A 27,146-nucleotide genomic window follows, 5' to 3' on the forward strand; every position below is an offset into this window, starting at 1 on the left:
TGACTTTAACTAAAAAGGATACAGGAGATCCCATTTTAGAATCAGACATCTTAGCTCTTTTCTCCTGATTGACGAAACACCCAAGCAAACCAGCCGAACAAAGGCCCCAGAACCACCCTGTACTGTACTCACTTTAGGCGGAAGATAGCAGTCAGCCAGGGGCAACATCCCTGGAAAGAGAGAACTCAGATTAGCTTCCAACATTGGTACCTTTGGGAGGCAGATGTAATCATCATCTTTGCCCTTAAATAACCATTTAACCTCCTGTTGCATAAAAATAATGCTTTTGTCCCAAATGCAGCCAGCTGTGCCCTTGCCCCAAACATGACAGAGTCCACACACTCCCTGGTCCGTTGTAATATGCCCTGTATGCACAGAATTCTTGAGAAAACCAGTCAAGTCTGGACAACTTGTGGAATCACATAAGCTCCAGCGTCAAATCAGGAAACTTGGATCAAGAGGTAACAAAGGCTTGGGGAAGCTCTGGAGGAACTGATGTGGGCTTCTGTTTCCATCATTTCAGTGACTGATTAAGATGAGGGATGAAGGAGAAAAACAAACCTTGTAAGTGTGACAGTCTCCTGGTGTGGGGTTTAGAGAGGGAAAGGGTGTTTGTAGATTTTACTGTCCATCTCATCTCTTAAACTTAATACTCCTTGAAACTGGGCTATTACATAACTGGAAATATTTGTTTGTTATTCATTCAACAATTACAAAGCACCAGCTGGGCATCAGGTGCTGAATATGATTTTGCCCACATCTGGCTCGCAATCTAGCAAGGGAAAAACAAGCCAATGATTAAATATAAGCCAAAAGCACAACTAGGAAAACAGAGAAAAGTGCTAGGGAAGCAGTCCAAAGGCAGATTACCCAATAAGCAAAGTACGCACAGGGTTAATTGTGCCTACTTTCTAATCTGTATCAAACAATTTCACCAGGGGAATTCCATGCACAATTAAGCCTGCATGTACCCTGCTTACTGGTTAATCTGTCCTTGGAAAGCACAGCCATTCCACAGCTAGTTCTGCCTGCAAGTTATCCTAGTCTGATCACCTTGGATCACCCAGCTGCCATCTTTCGGAGGTATTTTCCAAGTCCAGGTGTCTGTGTTGATGTAGAGAAAAACTTTCACTAGCACTTGTTACTCAAGATCCCAGAGGACCAAGTTGGCCACTGAACCAGAAGCACTACAGCCCTGTCTTCCAAATCATTACCGTGGGTTCCCATCCCAGCCACAACCACAACCGTCCCTTAAATACCAACCAGCTCATTTTCAAAGTCTTGTTGCCCCGAGGAGGAAGATGACAGCCTCTGGAATCTGGACTCACTAGGGGGGGAAAAAAGGCAGATCAATTTTTTTTAAGTCTAAAAATTTGTCAAGTATATTGCTTCTTCTTAAAGTTTAAGACCAAAGCTACCAGCCTTCAATCACCCTGTGTGAAATGTAGCTGAGGGCAATGGACCATTCCCAGGTATGGTCACCATACAACTCTAACCTTTGGGCTGAATAACACAGAGTTGGGGCATTAATAGACCACCCCTGCATGAGTAAAAGGGGAAGACTATCAGAGTTGTATTGACACAGTAGCTGCAATGATGGGTTCAAGGACAACAAAGATTGTAAGGATGGCGCAGGACAGGGCAGTGTTTCATTCTGTTGTACATAGGGTTGCTATGAGTTGGACCCAACTTGATGGCACCTAACAACAACATAATCAGACACACACACTCACAGGGAAGACAGATGCCAAACGAGGATTGTCTACAAGCCAAGAACATCCAGGGCTACCAACAAAGATAGAACTGACATGATCAAGATCCTGATTTGAACTTTTAGCTTCTGAAACTGTGAGAAAATGAATTTCTGCTCCTCAAAGGCACCCACTTATAGTATCTGTGTTATAGCAGAATGAGGAAACTAAAACATCGTGTCACTGGTAAGATTCATCCTGATTTTAGAGATATGAGCATGTGTACTTCAGAGCCACTGAACTATAGCATTTTGCATTAGTGGTATTTTAACCAGCTCACTTCTTCTGAGTACCCCCAAAAACACCCTTATACTAGGAATCTGAGGGGTTTGAAATCTGTAAATTGTTTCTATCCTCTCTTTTCCTACTCCTGGCCCTACCATTCCACAACTAATGATGTAAAATACAATGAAACTTAACTTTCATAGCATTTACAGACACACTATTTTATTTGATCTTCATAGTAACCCTGTGAGGAAGAGCTGTGTCTTAGTTAAATACTGCTACTATAACAGAAATTTTGCAAGTGGATGGCTTTAACAAATTTATTCTCTCACAGTTTAGGAGGTTTAGGGTGCTGGCTCTAGGGAAAGGCTTTCTCTGCTCACTCTGGAGAAAAATCCTCAGCTTCTTCAGCTTCTCCTCCTTGGTTCCTTGGCAATCCTCACATGCATCTCTATGTTTCCCAGTCTCTGTACCTTGTATTTCTCAAAAGGTTTAAGACATACCCTACACTCACTGACATAACAAAGAAAATCCTATTCCCAAATGGTATCGCATAGACATGTATAGGGGTTAGGATTCCAGCACATATTTTTGGAGAACACAATTCAATCCATAACAAATGGGTAGGAGGAAATCATCTCCAGTAAGTGTGGGGACTTGACCAAGACCACACAGCCAGGAGAGTGTCAGGCAGTGGTCTCTGATTTCCAAGTGCTCTTTTTTCTCATGGTGCCCTTCCTCTCCTAGGGGTGAATTGCTGTAAGTGCACCAGATGTCCCAAAAGTTTCTGTCCCCTAAACAGGCTAGCTTCAACACAACTGAAGCAAGAGGCTCCACCACCTGACCCTAAGGTCATCATCAGCCATGAGCTTTCATAAATGCCAGAGCAGAGAAAGAATGTACCTTTCCAGATATACCTCCTCTTGGTCCAAAGGATTCTTCTCCCTCCACCCAGACTTCATTTCCACAGCAGTTCAGCCAAGTGGTACAAGAGTGAGGGGTCTGCCTGGCAACTACCAGAGGAGGCTCTGGGCTATGCAGTCTGGGCCAGCCAGCATGTAACCACACATTTCCTATTGCAACATCTGACACAAGATCCTGGGTGCAACAGCCAGCTGGAGCTGAAATTCCAGTTGTGCAGATGTATAATTCACTGTCACCCTTCAGGTGAAGTGAGCAGAGAACGAACAGAGCCCAGTATGGAACCAGAAGGACCTGAGGTCTGGCTAAGGGAGCCTGGGCTTTCTTGTAACAGACTCATCAGAAGCCAGCTGAGTTCAAGCCATCACCTGCACTGACCCTGAAGGAGGACAGGAACAGCTCACCTTGGTCCCACTATGCTTCTTAAACTCCTCACCCCATCCGCAACCCCAAGCTAATTAATTTCAAAGAACCAAAAAACCAGTTGCCTTTGAATCGACTGTGACTCACAGCGACCCCCTGTATGTCAAAGGAGAACTGTCTTCCATAGCACTTCCAAAGTGCCTCTGGGTGGACTTGAACCTCCAGCCTCTTGGTTAACAGCTGAGCCTATTAACCATTTGCATCCCCTAGGGGCTCCAACTTAAAAGAAGATACAGTACAACATATTCAAGGTGAGAAAGAAAACTGGCATCCTCCTTAGTCGATGATGAAAGCCTTAAATAGCTAAAGCACCAAATTGTCCTCCATAGCCTGAAGCAGACAAGGTCTACAGCTGTGGCCTGGCCAGAAGCCCCAAGAGAGAGCCAGGTTGTGATCCTGGAGGAACAAGGGCTTCTTGCAGTGGGAACACTAAAGTGATGAAAAGACTACCCCACAGAGAGGGGAAAAACTGAGACCCCACTACCAATCCTCAGAGCACAGGTTCTGAATAGGAAGGGTGGGAGCAGGGGGCACCTACCATTTACTAGCTCTGGGCTATGGACAGTTTCATACATTGTCTGGGCTTCAGTTTTCTTATGGGTACAAAGAAGATCCCAAGGCAGACCTCATGGTCTGTGGGGAAGATCAGAGAGAACAGAGTTTCTGGTACAGGCCTCGCAGATATAATCAATGAACACAATCTACTATTGGCATGATGTGTGGGTCCAGCCTGGTGAGCTTCACAAGCCCCTGACATCCAGCTACAACCAGCCTAAGGCATCTGGAGTGGGCAGAGGGAGAGGAGCAGACACCAGCTTTGCAAGGAGGAAGCTCACAGCTTATTAAGCAGCGGTGGGCAGAGCCACCGCCTCCTCATCCCACTCCCTGCCTCCCCCGTCTCTTCCTACCTGGTGAGAAGCCAAGGGGGAAGGAAGCAAAGTCAGGCCCTAAAGCCAGTACCCAGGGATGCCAGGCTCCCATCTCCCCATGCCTGTGACACACACACACACACTCATATTCTAGACAATGTTATCTTTTTTCTTTTTTTACCTCTCTGTTTCTGATGATACCAAAGCAATGCGGCCATAATCCCAGAATCGTCTTCTTATGAAGGAAAACACCAATATTAAAATCTGTAAGTAGAAAAGAAACAAAACAAACAAACAAAAAACCCATATTGGATGGCTTCTAATTAGAGTGCTGAGTTCTCATGGGATTTTCTCGAAGTGCATCAGGAAGTCAGGGACATATTTTCATAGGCAGTGAGTCATGTTACAGGATAAACACGAAGGCTGCTCAGCCAGTGCCTGCTCGATCTGTCCCCAGCTGCTGCTTTCTTGGCATATTATAGCATTCACATTTCCCATGAGCCCAAGTTCCTAGGCCCTCTGGCTCGTGTGCCACCTCATAACTTTCAACAATAAAAATCCACCTCCCATCAGCACACACCACTGGATATCGACTCTCTTTTCAACCAACACTGTCTCAGCCACACGCACCCTAGCATGCCTGGTGCCTGATGCTCAGCCTTCCTCCCCAGATTCTGCACTTTTGCCCAATCAATCCCTCTCCACCCTGAAGGGTCTCGATCACAGCTCCAGGGCCATGCTGCTCCATCACTCCCACTGACTGGGACTCTTAAATACACCAACACACCCTTGCCTACTCCCTCCTCTCAGTCAGCGTTGGTAACTGTGAGTGTGTTCTCAACCTACAAATGGGTTGTAGCTCCAATTAATGGATTAACGACATATACACACACACACACACAAAAAAAAACCAAAACCCATTGCTGTAGAGTTTATTCCAGCCCATGTGTTTCTGAGTAGAATGGCACTCAAAGGGGTTTTCTTGACCATAATCTTATGGAAGATCACCAGGCCTTTCTTCCACGGCACCACTGGGTAGATTCAACCTGCTAAAGTTTTGGTTCCTTTGCTACTTATAGAGCCCTTTTGCATGAATATAATGTGGGTAACATGCATGTTCCCACATCAGCCCATTGAGGACGAACAATGTACCAAAATTATAATGCAACAATTCAGATTTCAATCCTGGGAACTAAAAATTGGAAGAGAAACATTTCTTACAAACATTTTTGGGGCCAGCAAACCTGTGTTTGAGACCCTCTCTTCCCACCTCCCAGGACCTCTCTCCCACAGGGACTGGGACCTTCATGCTCCCCTAACTTGCCCTTCCCCACAGCTGCCCACCCAAGCCTACCCTCCTGCCCAAAGTAGCTCAAGATTGTCTAATTTCCCTACCCCATAACTCACCCCATTTACTCAGGTGGTCTCTGCTATGTGTTAGGAAAAGGCATCATGAGGGACTGATCATCCCACGGGCATTTGTAAAAAGAAAATGCACCTTAACCCCAATAAATCCCAACTAGCCAATGTTGAGTCAATATCATGAAGAAAAATGATGTATTTCATGAACAGCTGGTGAGGGTGAGTATCTTTGTGGACAAGGAGTTCTACATTGAAGGCAGGCCACCTGCTGAGGGTCATCTCTGACAAGATGTTCCTTTTCACAGTTTTCTTCTTTCCTTCACTTCTATATCTCTAGAAGCCCCAGGAATCCCAGTTGGGGAAGGGTGATATTTATATAATGGGAACTGCAATTGCTCCATTTTTAGTCCTCACTCAGCATTCCCATCTCCCATTCCTGTGGGGCTGACCCTCCCGTGGACCTTGAGAACTCCCTAGTAAAGGTAATACTCTAAGGAACAGCTATTTGTATCTTTTAGCTAGATCAGCTCATTCAATCTTCTTCAAAACTCTCTGAGCTAAGAATTATTATCCTCACTTTACAGATCCCAAAACTCCAAGGTCACATAGCTGCTAAGTAGCAGAGCTGGGATTTAAACAGACAGACAGGTTGGTCTCCTCACCTGTGTTTCCCAGAAGGCCCTGGAAGGGGGACTTAATCAAAGAAATAACTGAAGGAGGGGTGTGATTTACAAGGGGGCTCACCAGAAAGCAGATGACATCAATGAGCAGGACGGTGGGGATGCCACCAAAGGTGACCCCCTGGAGCACTGTGCTGTTTTTGGCTGAGTTGTAGCAGTAGGAGTCATTGGGCTGGTCCCCGATGCCCAGTGGCTGATGGATGGATACCACCTTGGGCTGCCACAGCTCCAGGAATGAGGAGTTAGTCATTGCACCTGTCCTCCCTGGAGAACAGGATGAGGCAGTCATCAAGGCTTGAACTCACCTGCAGCTTCTCCAAAGTTGGGGTGTCTCCCCCAGGGCTGGTGGGGCATAGGGAGCCAACAGGATGGAATCAGGGAGAGCCTGACACTGGAGCCCTTGTGTGCCTGGCAGTGTCCACAGAGAATAGCTACATTGTGGAAACAGTCCCAGAGGGTCAGATGGTCAGAGCAGATGGGCTCACCCAGGACACAGTCACAGACTCCCCAGAGGGGAGTGAGTGAAAGAAAGGGAAGGGCAGGAGCTGCCGTGGCTGCTTGCTTAGAGGAGCCTCCAGGATTACTACGGGGCAGGTAATTCCTATGAAAACCACTGAGCAATCTAGAGTGAAGGCAGGGAAGAAGTAGGAAGGACACAAAAGCAAGGAAGAAGGGGTACATCCAAGTATGTGACATTAGGCCACAGCCAAGATCTGTTCACAGAATGTCAGAGCTGGGCCCACTGAATACACCTAAAGACTGAGGCTCAGAAGCTTAATAACTTGCCCTAAGATTAAGGAGCTGGTCGGGGCAGTAACAGGTCTCAAACCTAGCCTCCTCTTCACTGTGCCACACTCCCTCTCCTGCTGAGTCACTGAGAGTTTACAAGCAAGAGAAAACGCAGCCAGAGTGGGGAGGCTGGGGTGTGAGAACACAGAAGGAGGAGACAGAGGGGATGGTCTAGGGTGAGGAAGGAGTCTTAGGGGCCTAGGTCACCACTGTGTGCTCCTGGCTTCACATATCCAAAAAGCCCTGTGATGCCAAAACAAATACCCACTCCTAGCTGGATTTCTAATTTTTCCTTTCTGAGGCCCCTGGTACCTGTGATAAAGCTAACGGAAATCTCCAGTGTTTATCTCCTAACGCTGCAGACCTGGGAGTTGATGTCCAAGTTCTAGCCTACTTTTCACACTGTCTGTGACTGAAGGACCAGGAGACATGTTCAGCTTCCTCATGCTTCCACCTCTCTGAACATGTTAGGAGCTCTGGTGCCTAAGGCACTTGACTGCTAACCAGAAGGCTGGCGGTTCAAACCCACCAGCCACTCCTCAGAAGGAAGGTTGGGCAATCTACTTCTGTAGAGATTGTTGTTGTTGTTGTTTGCCGTCGAGTCAGCCCCGACTCATAGCGACCCCTCCTTGGGTTTCCGAGGCAGTATCACTACGGAAGTAGGATATCGCCTCAGAAACCCAAGGAGGGGTCCCTATGAGTCGGGTCTGACTCAAGGGCACATAACAACAACACAAGGAACATGGTTAAACTAGAATTCCCGGGTGACAATGACTCCCAGAGCGGGGGTACTTTGACTAGGTCTGGTCTTTCTACCTGTTACAGGCACAAAAATGAATGTTGGAGACAAGAAGAAAAGGCACAGAGAGACCAAACATATGTTTAGACTCTGGGATGGTCATAATAGGTGGTGGTGACAGTGGTGTGGGAATAAGGAAGGGGAGTAATTCCCAATTCTGAATCCTGGGAGTCCCGTTCTGGAAACTTAAAAAAAAAAAAAAAAAAAGTAAATAAAGGCCAAGAAATGTAGGAGGGTGAGTGGTTCGCAGGTCTGAAAACATGGGGAAATTCTCCAGAGGGTAAGTCACTCTATCACATCTGTGAGACTTGGGGGTGGCGAGGGATGCCAGAGACGGGGAGCTGGTGGCTTAGAACAGTCCCTGAAAGTGTCCTTTGGAAAACAGATGGTCTTGACTTCCTTCCTTTAAACTCTACCCAGTCTAAAAAAAAAAAAAAAATCCACCCCTTGGCACCACCCAAATGACTGTCCCCCTCCCAACACTGCAAGGCAATTGTGCACTCCTTCCTGTCCCCACACTTACCTGGAAGCAGGTAGAGAAGGGACTGTGGAAGAACCTTGTGGGGCATTCTCAGTTGGTGTTGTCACTGACAAAGGCAAAGGCAGCCTGGACTACCTCCCAAGCTGCTGGAGGCCAGGCCTCAGGCCTCCCATTCATTTTCTGCAGGGCTCTCCTGACTCCCAGGTCCAGGGCATCAGCGTTTAAAGACCTCCCTGAAGGAACAGAGAGTCCAGTCATATCAGAGCTGCCCTTTTCCACTTTAGGGGTGCTGGCCTCAAACTCTTCGGCATACCTTCCCTATAGTCCAATCTAATAGTTCACATGGAGCTTTTGCTTCTGCCCAGTGGGTTTACTCTGGCCTTGGCTCTCCCCAGACCCCTGGAACAGGTCATTTCCCTTTCCTCACCCAGCATCACCTGCAGCTCTGGCCTCTCTGCCCTCTTTCCCAATGGCTATGGCCCTGCTAGGGCCAGGGGAGGCATCCTCTCTGTTTACCTCCCCCTTGCCCCATGGACACACTGGGAGCTCGAGGTAAGAACCTGAGCTGAGGACCTCATGTGGGCCCCAAGGGCTGCTGCTGCCAGAGAGGTTCCCCAAAGTCCTCCAAGAGCTAGAACCAGTAAGAAAGAACATGATAGAACCAACCAATCAAACTAAACTCACTGCCATCAAATCAGACTTGACCCATAATGACACTTAAGGTAGAGTAGAACTGCCCCATAGGGTTTCAAGCCTGTAAATCTTTACAAAAGCAGACTGCCTTATTATGGCACAGCTGGTGGGTTTACACTGCTGACCTTCTGGTTAGCACCCAAATGCTTTAACGACTACACCACCAGAGCTCCTACAGAACAAATAACTCACTGCCTCTGAGTCAGTTCTGACTCATAGTGACCCCTCCTTGGGTTTCTGAGGCAGTATCTCTACGGAAGTAGATTGCCCGGCTTTCCTTCTGAGGAGTGGCTGGTGGGTTTGAAGCGCCAACCTTCTGGTTAGTAGTCAAATGCCTTAGGCACTACGCCACCAGAGCTCCCACAGAACAAACAAGGATGGCTTGAAAAGAGAAGTGAAAGGAAAACTCATCCCCATAAAATACTCAGAGGGGGCACTGTCACCGGAAAGGGAGGCTGTCTTGGAAGTGCTCAGAATGGAAAGATCCTCATGGGGCTGCTATATGCGCGGGTATTAGAACAGCAAAGAGACCTTGTGGAAGGAAATACTGGAAATATCATAGCCCCTTTTTCCCCTTCAGTCAAGGTCAAAGGACTCTTATGCCATTTTCTCTGGCCAAACAGGCTCTCCCAGGTGGTTTTACAAAGCCTGGTAAGAACTCAGTGTGATCAGCCAGGAAATACTGCCAGTCTGGGAGGAAGGTCAGGAAGGGCCTCAGGATTTCCTCACCCAGGTAGGCAGTCCTGGCCACCCCACCCCTCGCTGGTGAGGGCACAGTGTTGGGGGCCCTCATCTCTTCTCTCAGAACTTTGGCTCAGTGCCTGCATTAGACAGTCTAGATCCTGCCAAACCATCATGGTCCCTCCAACTTTCAAGGGGCAACCCCTGGGCATCCTCCCAAACAGGCACACTCCAAGAAGTCAAGTAGACAGTCTGCATGGTTGGGAAACACAGCTGCCCCAGGGCAGGCCCTCACAGACTACATAAGAGGCCTTCAGGAGACTCAGTGATGGGGAGAGACTGACAGTGCAGAGATACCAAACTAGTAAGTAGGGAACCATGCCTGGCCACGTACCCTTGGCAATACTCAGTCAACACACATTTGTTAAATACATGTAGGTGTGAGTGCCTACCACTTATTCATGCTTTCCAGAGAGCTCCTAATCATCATCTCATCTCATTTCCCCAGTACCCTGAGAGTTGAAAACACAAGAATTACTGCTGAGGGCCAGAAGCCAGGATGACCAGAAGGACTTCCAACCCACAAGTCAGCCCATGTGCACCTGAGAGTGTGATGTGGTCAGTGGGACAGAGGGCTGAATCCAACAGCTGATCTCAGACTTACCAAGGTAAACCACCAGTGTCAACCCACTGCCAGCAAGTTTCACATGACGGCCCTAGGGCAGCATAAGAGGCCTCTGTAGCCAGCTTCTTATTGCTATTTGCTCATCTAATCAATTACTACTCATGACGACCCCTGGTGTGCAGAACATAACTGTACCACAGGGTTTTCAAGGCTGTGAACTTTCAGAAGCAGATCATCAGGCCTTTCTTCCAAAGCACCTCTGGGTGAGTTTGAACCAGCAACCTTTCGGTTAGTAGTTCAGGTCTTAACCATTGTGCCACATAGGACTCCTTGTAGCGAGATGATCTCCATGCCTCCCTACCTGAGATGCTGGCAGAAAGATACAGGAAGTGGGTCAGATTCTTGGATCTCGAAAACAGGCCTTGTACAAATTCAGTATATTTTTATGATCACCAAATCTTTGCAATTTTGTTAAGATAATAGCAAGACTATAAGCAGCTTTAGTCCTTTCTGTCACAGAAGCTAACCCTGATCTTCTAGATGTGGAAGAACCTTGAGAAATAAACAGACCACCTCCTTGAGGCACTACCAAACAGGTCAGAAATCTGGACTACTTTTTACCTCCATAGACATCAACCCTGGACACCACAAGGATGAGATAGCCCATGGCTGAAGTAGGAGGTAGTATGGTACTGTGGTTAATGAGCAGGCTCTGGCATTAGGATCTTGCCACCATCATTTGCAATTTCATAAGTTAGAAAAATTGCTTAACTATTCTGTGCCTTTGTTTAATGGGTAAGGAAATGAAGGTGTTTTTCTTATAGGGCTGTTGGAAGGAATGTACCTGAGATAATACTTGTAAAACACTTAGATCAGGGCCCAGCCCTAGTGAGCCCTCAAAAGCTACTTGCTTTTATTGTAAGTTACCCCTCCAGTTACTCAATGTTTTGATCAAAGAGTCTAAAGAAGAATCTTGATCAAAAGGCAAAAAAAGCAGAACAGAATTTCACATTCTCATGGACCTTAGATTTTCTGGAGTCACGGGAGCTGGATGAACCCTTATCTATTGCTCTGAGGTAACCTTTAAACCTTACACCAAAAATACCCTCTGAAACCTTCTTTAAACCAAATAGTTTAGCTTAGTAAACAATGTCTGCTTTCAACATTGTGCTCTTGTAAGAACTATCTCTATGGATTGACAATAACAACTGGAAAGATTACATAGGAAATTTTGAGGGCATTGAGTTTGTGTTAATGGAGTAGAAACAATTTAGAAAATGAGAGTGAGAATGGATGCTCAGCTTGAACAATGTAATCAATGACACTGAATTGTACATGCAGAAATTATTGAATTGGTGCATGGTCTGCGATGGATATTCTCAACAATAACAAAATAAAATAAATCACCCCTCCAGCTAACGGGAAATATAAGGGCAGGGCCCCATCTCACATCTTCTCTGTTAGAGGCCCAGTGAACATCCAGGAAGAGACCTTGCCCAACAGTAAAGAAATAAGAGAGACTGAAGGGAAAAGGTGGCCTTGGCTTCTGTTCATAGCTAACTTAAGGCAGAAGCAGACTCGAGGGCTTTTGATAGGTGTCACTGGAGTGGAGAGGGAGAGAGAAATGGGTGATTGGGGGCAGTGGAGGCTTGGGAGTGATTTCTTTCTTCAGTAAAAGATGGCCCAAATCTTTCCTTATCCCCAGTCAGTGGGAGTTTGTAACAATGACAGAGCCAGGGCCTCAGAAAGGCCAGGATCCTGCCTACAGCCCCCTTGGGCCCACAGGTACCTGTACAGGTGAGCACCAAGTACTTGAGCTTAACTTCAAACAGTCATCTAGGGGCTGAAGCACAAAGGCACAGTGCTTCTGGGCTGGAAGTAGCTTGGAGGTTTTTTGGTCTACCACACACTGATCCCTGCCCTTGGGGATACCACCTGGGCTGAAAGACAAGGGCTACCCAGGGTCTCAGGTAGCCAGTCTTATCAAGTACTGGAACCTTAAGGGATTTAGTTTCTTTGCAGAACTCTGTTCACTCTCCTCTCTCCTTCCCTAAATCCTCAGCCTCCCTCCTCAGGACTTCACCAAGGAGTGGGCACCCAGGGGCAGTGGGAAAGTGGTTCTGTCTCTCCAGTTGTAGGGGGCCCTTTCCCAAGCCTATAGCACTGATAATTTGAGAAGGAAAAGCCTCCCGGCTGCGCTTCTGACTAAACTGGGAGGTCAGACTCTGGTTGATAAATGCCCAAAGAAAGAGGTGGGGAGGCGGGAGGGACCAGGCGTGACAGCGAAAAGCCAGAGCCATGGTTAGGGAAGTCCGGAAAAGCTCTCAGAAAGTCTCTAGGAGCGTACGGCTGGGAATGGGGGCGCTCAGTGCGCGCGGCCTGGGACTGACCCTCTCTCTTCTCCCTCTCACCCCTCTGAAGTCACCACTGCTTCGGAGTGGAGGCTGCGGAGAGCAGCCGTGTTCCAGAACCGGACACTTGACGTGGCACCTGGAGTACTCCCTGGGCCCCCACGTCCCAGGAAAGGCTGAAAGGACATTCCCCCTCCTCAACAACCCCTGCCCACTTTACCTGCGGCGGCGGCGACCGGGCTAGGCTGGCGCTGCGGAGGAAGCTGGCTGGCCCCACCTGGCCGGGCGGGGCTGCCTCCGGACCACTTAAAAGTTACAAAGTGAAACTCTGGCACCTCCTGCACATGCGCAGAACTCGGGCCACCGCTTGCCCAATTTGGAGTCCACGCCCGCGCCGGCCGCCACACCGCGGGCTGTGTCCCTAACTGTGCACCCCTCCGCACCCCTTGTCCCCAGCCGTGTCCAAGCGTCGCTGCTCAGCTAGCAAGCCATTTCCAGGGTCTGAGACCCCAGCCCGGCCAGTTTACCTCTAAGGGTCCAAGAGGGCGCAGCCTGGGCTAAGTCTTCGCGTAACCCCCGGAAGACCGGAACCTAGCGCAGGATGGACGCGGCCGCTCTGGGAGGTCATTTGCAGACATTTGTAAACGCCCCTGAGTTGACTGAATTTACTGGAAAAGGGAGAGGGGGTGAAGGGATGTGAGTATGGGGAGCTCAGTCGTGTGGCCCCTGGCCGCGGCTTCTACGCAGCTTTTCCGAACTGGAACCCTGAAAACCCTGCGGGTGCTCGTCTCGACCCAAACGGAGGGCGCAGCGGTTCCCCGGGGCCAAGGCCGGTACTGCCCGTGCCAGAACCATCACTCGCGGCTCGGGGACACCGACTGTGGCCCAGCTCACGAGTCTCACGCACTTGGTATAAAGTTGTTCCTATGAATGAGTGGCTTCCGCAATTATACTGTAAGTTCGTTGAGGGCAGGACCAGCTCTATCACGCCCGGCAGGGCTCAGGATGGGGCTCAGTGAGGGCCATGCGCCCTGCGAAGCAGGAGAGCACGCCCTCCTACTGCCATAACTGCCTTATCGACTAGGCAGGCCTCAATTTGCCCATCTATGAAATGGGGGGTTGGACAAGCTTCCTCTCAGGTCATTACCACAACTTAAATTCTGTCGAATCCTAAACAGCTCCTCACTCCACGCATGTGCGCTTTGCGGGTTCTCTGACCTGGTTCCCCTTGCTTCCATTTCTGGACTTTTATCTTTCATTGTAATGATAAAAATATCCTCCCTACCTCCCTGTCCTTGATTCTAGTACCAGCCTGTGGCTCTGGGGTGGAGGTGAGAGGGTCTCCTCCTGTCTTTGACAGGTTTTGTCTGTCTCATCTGGCTTCCTCCTTTCCTCCCAGACCCCAACCATTAGTTACCTCCTGGTTTCCCCTCTGCTTCCCCCACCTCTGCCCTTTTCCCTCAGACACTGCTCCTGGCCATCTTATTTCCTGTTGTTGCCTCCTGCTGCCAAGGATGGCCCACCTTCCATCCCACCTTCCCCTGGGGAGGCATGTTCTGGTTCATAGTTAAACATGTTAGCAAATCTCTGAGTGTGGCCTGCTGGCTCCTCCAGGCTGCTCAAACTGACCCATGTCCAATCTTCTTCCCCCAGCCCCACCTGCAAGTCCTTGTCGTTTTCCTACCTCAGTTGATGCCACCATCTGGGTTGAGTGTTAGAACGGTGGAGCCAATGACAAAACAGAAGTTAGGGTCCTGAGTTTTGGAAACATAAGAGATTGCTAAATTTTCTTTTCAGTAGGTTGGTTATTTCAAAGTCCAGGCAGAGATGGATTGGAGTTGAAATAACCATAGTACCTGTTATGTGTCATGTGTGTGGAATGCATGTGAAAACTATTAAACCCCTAAAAAAAAGTACAAGAGTCAGGGATTGTTTCTATTTGACCGAGAAGGAAATGGACGTTTGGAGGTTATTGGATTTACAGCTAATAAGAGCTATCTTGACAGGCAACCCACCAAAAAACCTACTTTGACCTTATAGGACAGACTTCAGGAGCTCTTGGTAGCGTAGTGCCTAAAGCACTTGACTGCTAACCAGAAGGCTGGTGGTTCAAACTCACCAGCCACTCCTTGGAAGGAAGATGGGGCAATCTACTTCTGTAGTGATACTGCCTCGGAAACCCAAGGAGGGGTCACTGTGAGCCAGGTCCGACTCATGTCATAACAACTGGTGGTGTAGTGCCTAAGGCATTTGCTAACCAGAAGGCTGGTGGTTCAAACCCACCGCTGCTCCTCCTCAGAAGGAAGATTGGGCAATCTACTTCCTTCTATAGAGATATTGCCTTGGAAGCCCAAGGAGGGGTCCCTATGAATCAAATCGACTCAATGGCAGTGAGTTTGGTTTGGTTACAGGACAGAGTAAATCTGCCCCATAGGGTTTCCAAGGCAGTAATCTACACAGCAGATTGCTGCAGCTTTCTCCCTCAGAGCAGCTGGTGGGTTTTTACTGCCAGCCATTCAGTGAGCAGCAGAGCACCTAACCACTATGCAACCAGGCCTCCTTACAGACAAAACCAAAACCAAACTCACTGCCGTAGAATCTACTCCATATTGCCCCATCTTTCCATGGAAAGGCTGGTGTGTTTGAACCGCCAACCTCTGATTAGCAGTCAAATGCCTTAGGCACTATGCCACCAGAGCTCCTACCTGACAGGCAAGGAACTCAAAATATCCATGCCCCAGTCCCCAATGTCACAAGTTGGAAGCACCTGAATCCTGACATTCTAAATGTTATACTCAACAGTTCAATATTGTTTCCTCTGCCCCAAAATCTAAAGGAGTGACCCACATTCTTGCAGTATTGATGATGGTTTTGATCAAATTCTTAATTTTTGATGCATGGAAAATTGAAATTGAGTCCACTCACTATACCCAGAAAGCTAAAAATGCCAACAACAACAACAACAACAAAAAAAAAAAGATGTGTCTCTCAATTCTGAGAGTACAGACATCACAGATAGTAGAATCTGAATGTATTTCAAACCTTGCTTCCTCTATTACTTAACTGAGACCTTGGCTAAGTCTTTTTTCCTCCTTTGTAATCAGATTGACCTAATCCTTGTACAGTTTTTTGTTCCTTTTTCACAATTTTACAAGGTTCTGGGTAAATATATGTATATATTTAACATTGCAGGAAAAAAAAGGCATATTATTTATTTCTTGCAAAAATGCCCTTATTATCAGGATTGGGAATACGCAACCTACACTTGACCCAGGTCTTCGGCCCAGGGTGGCTGGATCTTCTGCCCAAACCACAGGGCTCAGCCTCAGTCCAGTGATAGGACAAGCAAACAATGACAGATTGTGGTTTCTGCCCTTAAGTTACAGCCATCTAGACATGTAAGTGCTTAGGAAATAGTGCAGTGAATAATATCAGGAACAGAGAAGACTGGGCAGGCCAGAATCTTGTTCCTGGAAGCAAAAGTTAGGAAGGGAGCTGACTGATCTGGAAGCATCCAGAGGTCCCATCAGACCTTTGCTGACCACTGCCTCATGGACGTAACAGAGCCCAGTAGAAAGCACAGAGCTATCGACCATCCTCCAGTAATCATCCTTTCTTTTCATGCCCTGGAACAGTTCTGGCACAGACAGAAACCAAGTCCCTCAGTGGCTACACTGAGTGGCTACAGCCCCAGCTCCCTGGGCACAGGTGCCCCATCTGAGGCGCAGCTGCACTTCTGCACCCTCATGTTGGGCAGGCTCACCACCTGGGGCCTGGCCCTGCCTCCCTCCTTGATGCCGACGATCATGGGCAGCGAGGTGGTCTCCAAGGCGATGCACTGCCGCGGACCCAGAAACGGCCACTGGAAGGTCAGGGACTCCTGAGATTGCTGGCAGGAGCCCACACACTCATAGGCCAGGAAGCCTGGGGGCTCCAGGACCCAGTTCTCAGCCCACTTCATCCCCTGCAGGTCGATGTACATCTCCTGGCGGCAGCAACGGGTACCCTCGGTCACTGGCACCTCAGGGTCACAGTCGCCCTGAGCTCTGTGGGGGCAAGGAGAGGCAGGGTCAGAGGTCAGCTGAGAGGGCTGAGGGCAGGAGGCCCAGGGTGGGGCATAAGGAGGCATCTGGGAGGGAGATTTATGACCCATCTCTTACTAGGTTATTACACTCTAAAAGCTGGCTATTTATGTATGATACAGGATGAATGAATATCCAAAACATGAATAATAGTAACTGATGTTTACTGAGGTCTAAGAGTTGAACTAGGAATAGTCTATTTATTGTCTCATTCCCACATTTCAACAACTTGAAAAGTAGCCCTTTTCAAGATAAGTTTAATGCTCTTTTAGTCGTAATCCGGGTTCACCGGTTTGACCCACGGCGCCTACCCGTAGGCTCTCAGGTCGAGGGTGTGCAGCTCCAGCTGGGGCTCGTGCTGCCCGGCGCCCCCCTCCACCTGGGAGGCGAAGCGCACCAGCTTGTGGGCATCGGAGGCCAGCGGGCCCAGGTGCTCCCTCTGCACAGACACCTGCAGCAGCAGAGGCTGCCGGGGTCGGCTCAGCTGCTGCCAGAGGCTCACTGCCTCGGTCACGTCGAAGGCCTTCCAGCCACTCTCGTGGAGGGACACCAGCCTAGGAGGAGACAAGGAGACCTCGGGCCGTCACAGGAGCCCTGGGAGCCTCTCCCCGCCTCCCTCTCCCTGATGGTCCAGCCAGGAGGCCCCACACCCATGTCCTCTGCCCCACATGCGCACGCACCACGGCCGCCATCTCCCCACCTGGAGTCGATGAGGGATGTGCGGTTGGCACCGTCGTTGCGCACACGCAGCCACTCGACGGTGATCCGCACCAGGGCGCTGCGCGGGAAAAGCCGCTCGTGCTTGCGGAGCGTGGCCTTGGGGACCGGCTCCTGGAAAAGCCGCAGCACGGCCTGCACCAGCTCGCTGTCGGGAGGCAGCCGCTGCTCCATGCTGAACACTAGCAGGTGCGTGGAGGCCTCGGATGTCAGGAGCCTGCCAGCCACCTCTGAAAACAACAGCAAGGTTAGCAGAGCCTCTCCAGCGACAGGGGAAACGCTGAGGGTAGCAGGGCCTAGAGCCAGTTTACAGGATTTTCTGAGAAATCCACAGGGAAAATTGGAGGGCTGGAAAACTGGGGAAGCAGGTGAGAAAGAGATACTCTCCCCAACCTGTCCAAAATAAATAAAATCTTCCTGGCCAGGTCCAGTCTCCTAAAACAATCCTATGGGATTGTGGGCTTGTTTATTAGTAACCTCCACCCTCGCTGGGTGGGGAGTTTTGGGAACTGAAGCAAAAGGCTGGGGTTTCAGTTATGATCGGTACAGAAGCCCAGATTTCTTTAATGCTAGCAAGCAGACATAAAATGGGTGCAAGAACAGAGGGGGAGGCAGAGACCCTGCAATCTTTGGTCACTACCTAAACCTAGTTGCTCTGGTAGAGCTTTAGGGGAAAGGAAGAGCCTTGAACTGACTCATCTCCCTCTCTGGTGAGGAAGCTTGAAGGTCTCTGGGTGGTGCAAAGGTTGGAGGTTCCAGTCTGCCCAGAGGTGCCTCTTTAGAAAGGCCTGGCCATCTACTTCCAAAAAACCAACCATTGAAATCCCTGTGGAGTACAGTTCTATTCTGGTACACTTGCCATGGCAGGGAGTCAAGAGTTGACTCAGTGACAACTGGTCTGTGTGTCTCTGTGTGTATATACACGCTCAGGACGAGTGAAATGTCCCCTAAAGGAAAACAAGGAGCCAGGTGCCTGTAAATAGCCTTTAGGGGGCTCCTGAGCCCTGAGGTAAGTGGCAGAGACATGCATGATCCGCTCCTCAGAGGCACAAGCAACACTTCCCCAACCTGCGGCTCCAAGTTGGCAGTGTGATCAGCTGACCAACGAGCCATACATAATGCCATTGGCAGTCGCTTCTACTGAAGTATACAGAACCACATCCTTGTCTCCCCAGGCACTTGGCCTGGCCCGAGAGCTGATAACTGTGGGTCTAGCTCTAGGCACTGAAGATCTGAATCCTATTGCAGCTTCTCACCTCCCTAGAGATCTGTAACTGAACTCACTCTTGTGGCTTCCAGCCAAACAATAGACAGGCATATGGCGTGAACATTTACATTAGATAGATACACTCCTTGGAGTGATCAATCGTGGGAGAACAGAAAGGCCGTGTTTGCTCTGTGAGGAGATAGCTTGGGGGTGGTGGTGCACAGCACAGGTGCAGGCTTCCACAGGAGGGAAGGACACAGAGAGGAGGTAATTACGGTGAGGAAGTGGCAAGAGAGCTTACATTGTGGGGAATTGCAGTCATGTCATGAAACAAAATGTGGAAAATGAATTTGCTCTGTAAACTTTCACCCAAATCACAATAAAAATTAAACAAAACAAAACAAAACACAGGATTCAGGTCCCATTACACTTATTCCTGTTTTTCAAGCAATGAACTTTAAAAATATTACATCATCCCTCACATCTCAGTTAATGCTGTCAACTCGCAGAGGGCAAAGTAAACCAAACTCACTGTCATCGAGGACATTCCAACTCATAGCAACCCTATAGGACGGAATAGGCTGTAAAATCTTTACAAAAGCAGATGACTTCATCTTTCTCCCTCAGACTGGCAGGTGGGTTCAAACCAACCTTTTTACTAGCAGCTAAATGCTTTACCACTATGTCACCAGAGCTTCTTCTGGGAGGTAAATTTGAGGTAATTTAAACCCATTCTAGAAAAGCGAACAGGTAACACAATGAATATCAAAGCTGAGAACTGAACCCAGGATGAGCCTATTCTTTCGATGGCAAAATCTGCTGAAGCCACTGTCTTTGCCCACTGTCACGAAGCCCCCTTTGCCAGACCATATCAATCCTCCCCTCTTTCCTGTTTGCTTCCCCATGTCATGGATATTGATTCTTGCCTTGACTTTCCCAGCAGGTCCAGCCCTGAGGGGTGGGGCCCTCAGTGCACAGAGACCAGGGGCCAAGACCCACCATATTCACCAGGCCATGCTCCTTCCTCACTGCCCCCTTAGGCCAAGGACTCCCTGGAGACATCCTCAGAGAGCCCCAGCCTTTGACACCACCAGAGCAGGCACAACCAGACTAGCCCCACCACCCTCCCTAGACCAGGGTGCAGCAGGGAGGGAGGTCTCACCTCGGAATTTCTGGCTGAACCTCTTCCCACGGGAGAGGACCCCGTGGCTGTGCTGCAGCAGGGCCACGTACTGGGTCCGCACGTGGGCGGGGATGACCAGCTCCTCCACGTCGGCCTTGTCCAGCACGGGCAGCTCACTGAGGTGCAGCTGCTGCAGCAGGCTGCCCCGGATCTGCTCCTCAGTCAGGGCCACTGCAGGGCCGGCCAGGGGCAGCGCCCAGAGTACCGAGCAGAGACACAGCGGCCACATACTGCTCTCAGGGGGACCAGGAGCAGGGGTGTGTCCCAGAGGAGGCCCCAGGAAGGACTGGTGGCCCAGAAGGGTGTGCTGAGAGCCAGGGCTGGGCCAGCTTTATAGGCGCTCTGGGACAGGCCTGGAGGGGGGTGGGCGAGAGGACAGAGGGAGGGAGGGCACACCTCTCGGACCTCCTAGGGGCTCAGCAGCCAGACAGGTCCCTGAGCTCCAGGAGGGGGCTGTCTGGAAAGGGCACAAAGGGCTGTCTGGAGCCACACAGGTCTGGGGCCACTGGCTGCTGCTCTCTCAGCTGCTCAGTTGTCATGCGCCTTACCTAGGCTTGGGGAACTCAACCAGTTAAATTAAAAGCTTGTGTTTTAGAGAAGAGGTGGAATACGGGGATCATCCTTCTCTGCTTGATCCATTCCTCCCCCAATAGCAGAGCTGAGAGTCCCTGGTATGGACCCAGTCCTGGTGCTTACAGGAACTGGAGGTGCCTATCAGTCATCCTATAGGGATGGGCAGCTGAAGCCAGTACTCAGAGAACTCCTGGGACCACACAGAGCCCGGACAGGGAACCCATGGCTGGGAAATCCCACTGTTCTGGGGGGACTTTCCGAGTCAGGGAGCCTGGGAGCATTGTATAAGCAGCCCCAACCTCGCTCTTTTCCCTGCTGTGTACAGAATCAGAGTTCCAAACTGAAAAGTTCATCCATTCCCCCAATTTTGGAGCCAAGAAAGCCCAGACTCAGAGAGAAGACATTGTCCCCAACCTCGTGCAGTTAATGATGGATAGTAACTACATAAAGTCAGGTCTTCAGGTTCTCAGCCCAAAGTTCTTTCCACACCCTCAAACTATTCCTGTGCAGATCTTGCCTTGGCCCCTGAAGGGAGCTGGGCCAAAATTAATACAGGGATTGATCTGGGTAGGGTTAGAGGGCAAATCCACTGGACTCCTGAAGCTTCCCCAGGACGCAAGACCCCTTTCCTGAAAACAGATTTCAAGCTGGTTGAGAGTTGTATGGGGAAATAAAATAACTGGGTAATCAGATAGGGGTAGAGTTGCCAGATCAAATAAAGGATGCAATACTTGGGACATACTTGTATTAGAAAAGTATCCATTGTTTATCTGTAATTCACATTTTATTGTACAGCCTATGTTTTTATTTGCTAAATCTGGCAACCCTAGACTGAGGCCAAAAGAAGAAAGCAAATGTGTATTGGGAGCCTTTTTACAAATGTTGATTAGCCATCAGATGGGAGGGCAGCTCCCACCCTTTGTCATGCAGAGGAAGAGCCCCTGTGGCTCTGGGAAGAGGGTCACAGCAACATTGGGTCTAGAAAGCTCAGAGGTGGTAAAGTGGCTCCGGAATCAGATCTTCCATCCTGCGGGAAGAAAGAGGAGCAAGGGAATAAGGGGCCTCTTATTCCTGACTAAAGAGCTCTGGTGGTGTAGTGGTTAAGGCATTTGGCTGCTAACCAAAAGGTCTGTGGTTCGAACCCACCAGCTGCTCTGCAGAAGAAAGATAAGGAAATTTGCTTCCGAAAAGATTTACAGCCTTGGAAACTCAGTGGGGGTTGCTATTAGTCAGAATCAACTGATGGCAGTGAGTTACATCCCTGACTAAAGGTCACTTTGGACCTGACCCTGGGGCCACAGCTGAGACCACCATGGCGGGCAGTGGGCTGGCTGGCCTGGGACATGAGCAGTAAACTCAGCAGCAAAGTGGTGCTGGAGAGTGGGAGCTGCAATTGAGGATCTGCATGTGTCCTCCTGCCCTGGCTCTGATCCACCAGGAGTTGACCCCAACCAGAAGCCAGGCCACAGGTGAGGGCCATAAGAAAATGCAGGGGTCAGAGATCACACAGGGAACTCTGTAATGGGGATCAACTGGACCAGGACCTAGTTCAGACCCCAAAGGGGCTATGAGGTCAAGTAAAGCCTGGAGCCCAGGAGTGGGGTCAGTTTCTCATTATAGCCCAGCCCCTGGGAGTCTTTCAGTGGTCCTGTCTCTTCCCTGATCAGAGACAGACACCACAGTGAGTGCTCTGCAGACAGACTGAGGCCCATTCCCATGCACCATGTGCTGCCCCAACCCTCACCCACCAGCCTCCCTGACCCCAAGTCTAGGGGTGCATGTGAGTTCCTACGGGTTCTCCAGACACTCCTTTGGGTGGGCCCTTCATGGTCTCCCGAAGCAGCAAGGACTCTAGCATCAGCAGGCCCAGCCCTTCCTGGGGACTCCCTGGGACTAAGGAGGAACAAGGCAGGAAGAAGGGCCTACATTTTGCACAGGGCTCTTAACTTCATACAGCCCCTTTTAGGGAAGAGTGCGAACCAGGCTCAGGCCTTGCCAAGTCTCACTAGCTGTGTGGTAGCTGGTGAGTTTTCTATCCTCTTCAATATGTTGTTGTTGTTAGGTGCCATCGAGTCGGACCTGACTCATAGCGACCCCTTCTTGGGAAGTAGACTGCCCCCATCTTTCTTCCGAGGAGTGGCTGGTGGGTTTGAACCGCCAGCCTTCTGGTTAGCAGTCAAGTGCCTTAGCCACTATGCTACCAGAGCTCCCAATATGAGTCTCCTATAAAATGAAAATAAGGTACCATCTTTGCAGGGAAGTTGTCAGTATTCAATGAGACACAACACAGGCCTGGTATGCATCAGGTGCCTGATAAATAGTAGGAGCCTTCCAGCATTGCTAATTTTTAAACTTTGAAAAAATTAGGTTAATGTGTTTCTTATTTTGAGGGTAATTAATACACATAGCATAAATTTCAAATGATACAAAATGCTGTACAGAGACCCATCAGTCTCCCTTCTTTTGTTCCTCATCTATTCCTCTCCCCTCCCCACTGTTAGCGCTCTTGCAGACTCAAAAATATTTCCCTCACAGTACAAACTGTAGGAGTCTATCAACATGATCTATACCCTTCTTTGTAAAATGATCATTTAAATTTATTGTTATAATTTTATTATGTTTTTAGCGATGGAGTGAAAAGTCTCTCTCCCACCCCAGTCTCCTGATTCCCCTCTCTAGAATCACCAGGTGTTACTAGCTCAATTGATTCTAAGGGTTTTTTTGTGTTCTGTGACATTTTAGCCTCTGAAATCAGAACTCATCTCAAAATCACCATCAGCCAGGTGGCAGTCCATACACAGTTGAATGAGAATCCTATCACCTGATTAATCAAGGAAGTGCCAGCATCAAAAAGGTCTTAGATTTGAGGAAATATAGCCATTTTTTTTAGGTATCTTTGAGAGATATTCTGTGCAAAACCAATTTGTTTGTTTTTAAACCCAATACATATTGTTTTATATTTGTTTTTGTTTTCATCTAATATATCTTGTGAATCTTCTCCGGTAGCATAGTGCCTAAGGCAATTGACTACTAACCAAAAGGCTGGTGGTTCAAACCCACCAGCCCCTCCTCAGAAGCAAGGTTGGGCAATCAACTTCCATAGTGATACTACCTCGGAAACCCAAGGAGGGGTTGCTATGAGTCGGGTCTGACTCCACGGCACATAACAACATGACACATTCTTTTAGTACTATTACATAAAATTCCTATGTATAGATGTACCATAATTTATTTAACTAGATCCCTTCCAATGGGGAGATTCAGGTTGTTACCAATCGTTTGCTATTATAAACAATGCTGTGATAAAGAGCCTCGTACAAATGCCACTTTGTACATGTATGAATATCTGTTGAATAAATTTCTACAAATGGATATGGTGGCTGACAGGGAATGTATAGCTTTACTTTTGATAGATATTGCAAAATTGACCTCTATTTACATCAGCAACAAATGAGAGTGCTTGTTTCCTTATAACCTTACCAGCATTGTGTCATTAAAGATCAACTTAAAAGAAAAAAAAAGCCAATCTAATAGATGAAAAATGACATTTCACTGCAAATCTTAGTTTGCATTTACTTTAATATAAGTGAGGAGCTCTGGTGGCATAGTGCCTAAGGCATTTGACTGCTAACCAGAAGGTTGGTGGTTCAAACCCACTGGCTGCTCCGTGGAAGGAAGATGGGATATCTACTTCCATAAAGATTTACTGCCTTGGAAACCCAGTGGGGGTCACTATGAGTCAAAATTGACTTGGCAGTGAGTTTGGTTTGGTTTGGTTTGAATATAAATGAGCTTGAGTGTTTTTCATAAAGCCATTTGTATTTCCACTAATGAGAAATACTTGTTCACAAATTGTGTCCATTTTTCTACTGAATTGTTTTTTGTCTTATTGATTTGTAGACACTCTTTACAATTAGGCACATGTGCTCTTTCTTTGTTATACGAACTGCAAATATTTCCCTGAGGTTTATATATATATATATTTTTTTACTATTATATTGTGTTTTGGTGAAAGTTTACATAGGAAATTAAGTTCCTATTTAACAATTTCTTTACATATTGTTCCCACTACTTGTCTGTCAGTTTGTCATATATGGTGGCTTGCATGTTGCTGTGATGCTGGAAGTTATACCACCAGTAGAATTTCACATACCAGCACAGTCACTGTGGTAGTTAAGGTTAGGTTATGTGTCAACTTGGCTGGTCTTGGTTTTGAATGTCTGGGCAGCTGGATATAGTATTCCCCATGATGAGACTGGTAATCAACTCCATGGTGAAATCTACTGTGAGCAGCTGAGTAGCTGCCTTAGGGATGTGGTCTGCTTCCAGTATATATAAAGAAGCTTTGAGAATGATTTCTAGCTTTTGGCACATCTGGATCCTGCATTTGGCCAAGTCTTCATCTCAATGGCCTGCCGTGTTGGGGCTGTTAATAGAATCGAATTAGTAGCCTGCCATGTTACTTGATAATCTTGGGACTGAGCCATTTTATTTGTCAACTTTGGGTTTGTCACCTTCAGTAGCCAGCAGCTGTCTGAGTTAAGAGAAGCCTCCAGTTTCAGTGGACCAGGAGCAAGAGGCAGAGCTGAAGCACAAAGTCAAGGGGCTTTTAACCAACCCTTAGAACTGGTACTTTGAACTCAGACTGCAAGCCTCCTAAACTGTAAGAAAATAAATCCCTGTTTGTTTAAGCCATACATTTGTGGTATATCTGTTAGAACATCACTAGAAGACCAAAATAGTCACTCATGGTGGACAGGTTTCAGCTGGGTAGAATACCCAGGAATCAAGTCAACTACACCTGTGGAAGGAGATAATGGAGAAGCTCAGAATCATCAGTCAGAACAAAACCTGGGGCCAGCTACCGAGCAGACCACCAATTGTTCATGTACCAAAATCAAAAACCAAACTCACTGCCGTTGAGTCGATTTCAACTCATAGTGGCTCCTCCTTGGGTTTCTGAGGCAGTATTTCTGTGGAAGTAGATTGCCCAGTCTTCCTTCTGAGGAGTGGCTGGTGGGTTTGAACCACCAGCCTTCTGGTTAGCAGTCAAATGTCTTAGGCATTATACCACTAGAGCTCCCAATTGCTCATATACAAGTGGAAATTAAAGCTAAGGAAAATTAAAACAAGTCCACAAGAGCCAAAGTACAACCTTGAGTATATCCTACCTGAATTTGGAGATCATCTCAAAAATAGATTTGAGTATTCACAACAGCAAAGAGATGGAAACAACCTAACTGTCCATCAACAAATGAATGAATAACCAAATTATAGTACATACACACAATGGAATACTATGCTACACTAAAGAATAAAGAACAATCCATGAAACACCTCTGGTAGCATAGTGGCTAAGGCACTTGACTGCTAACCAGAAGGCCGGCGGTTCAAACCCACCAGCCACTCCTCAGAAGGAAGATGGGGCAATCTACTTCCGTACTGATACTGCCTCGGAAACCCAAGAAGGGGTTGCTATGAGTCGGGGTCGATTCGATGGCACATAACAACAACACAACATGAAACACCTCATAACATGGATGAACTTGGAGTAAATTATGCTGAGTGAAATAAGTCAATTATAGAAGGACAAATATCGTATGAGTCCATTATTGTAAAAAGTCAAGGAATGGTTTACACATGGAAGGAAATTTTCTTTGTTGGTTACCAAGGATGTGAGGGGAAAGGAGGGAAAACTGCTAGCTAGGTAAGAGACAAGTATTGATTTTGGAGAAGGGAAAGGCAATATACCAAAATTGAGTGACCAGCACAATAACACTAAGGAAAAGGAAGACATGGAGAGGTGCACAAGAGGTACAGACAACAAAGGTAAATATTTTAACATATACAATACTGCAGTATCAGTAATAACAAACATTAATCTATGGGTGAATACATAGGCAGACAAGCAAAATGATCAGGTATAGTAGGCAAAAGGGTATATATCTGTGACCACATATAAGTTTGGCAGACGATATTTCTACATATGTATTTGTGCTATAAGAATGTCCAATTATATAATAGCGCTAACAGGAGACAAAGTTATGAGAGCTTCTTAGCCATAGCCAAATACCTTGAGGGAGTGAGTCTCTAGACCTGTGGGTTTAGGACCATGGTGGCAGGGGCCATCAAGCTCAATTGGCACAAAATCATTGTTCTACATCCTACTTTCACGAATAGCAACTGGGGTCTTAAAACTTGTGAGTGGCCACCTAGGTGCAACAATTGATCTCTCCTCATGTGGAGCAAGTAAGAGCGAAGAAAATCAAAGACCCATGAAAACAATTAGTCCAAAAGAACTATTGGACCATGGGAACCTCAACCTACATGATTCTGAGACGAGAAGAACTAGGTGATGGCTGGCCACTACTGCCAACTACTCAGAAAGGGATCAGTATTGGAGATGGTAGGTGGAATGGGAAAATAACGTTAAACAAAACTCAAAATCATGGGGAAAAAAAAAAAGACCAGGCTTATTGTACAGATAGAGTTTGGTGAACCCCCAAGAATCCCTTGCCACCTTTGGGCCTGGAATTTAACTCACTCCTGTGGATTAATTTCCAGCCAAACAATAGACAAATGTATGAGGTAAATAATTATACCAAAGAGGTACACTCCTTAGAACAATCCACCATGGGAGATCAGAAGGGCAGCATTTCCATGGAAAGATAGCTCAGAGGGCAGAAATGCATAGGAAAGAAGGACACAGTGAAAAAGTAACCACAGGGAGGAAG

The 27,146-nt window shown here is 47.9% G+C and overlaps 2 protein-coding genes across 2 annotated transcripts in view; both read right to left on the minus strand.

The window, feature by feature from the left end:
• The window catches only part of TMEM63A (transmembrane protein 63A), a 44,059-nt gene extending 37,578 nt beyond the window's left edge, over positions 1-6,481 (minus strand). Inside the window, exons 1-4 of the mRNA XM_007936970.2 lie at positions 6,296-6,481; positions 4,371-4,453; positions 1,264-1,327; positions 133-170 (exon numbers count right to left, since the gene is read on the minus strand). Of these exons, the coding sequence (XP_007935161.1) occupies positions 133-170; positions 1,264-1,327; positions 4,371-4,453; positions 6,296-6,481 (371 nt within the window). The remainder of the gene's footprint in view (positions 1-132; positions 171-1,263; positions 1,328-4,370; positions 4,454-6,295) is intronic.
• Positions 6,482-16,332: 9,851 nt separating this feature from the next.
• LOC103193737 (left-right determination factor 2-like) lies at positions 16,333-20,068 on the minus strand. The gene is made up of 4 exons (XM_007936998.1): positions 19,819-20,068; positions 17,433-17,679; positions 17,044-17,286; positions 16,333-16,696 (listed from the first exon to the last, which is right to left on the minus strand). The coding sequence occupies exons 1-4, from the start codon at positions 20,066-20,068 to the stop codon at positions 16,333-16,335; spliced, it is 1,104 nt and encodes a 367-aa protein (XP_007935189.1).
• Positions 20,069-27,146: the final 7,078 nt, after the last annotated feature.

This window comes from Orycteropus afer, unplaced genomic scaffold (genome assembly GCF_000298275.1).
Source record: "Orycteropus afer afer isolate SDZICR_OR568_19922 unplaced genomic scaffold, OryAfe1.0 scaffold00039, whole genome shotgun sequence".
In the NCBI taxonomy this organism is placed as follows: Eukaryota; Metazoa; Chordata; class Mammalia; order Tubulidentata; family Orycteropodidae; genus Orycteropus; species Orycteropus afer.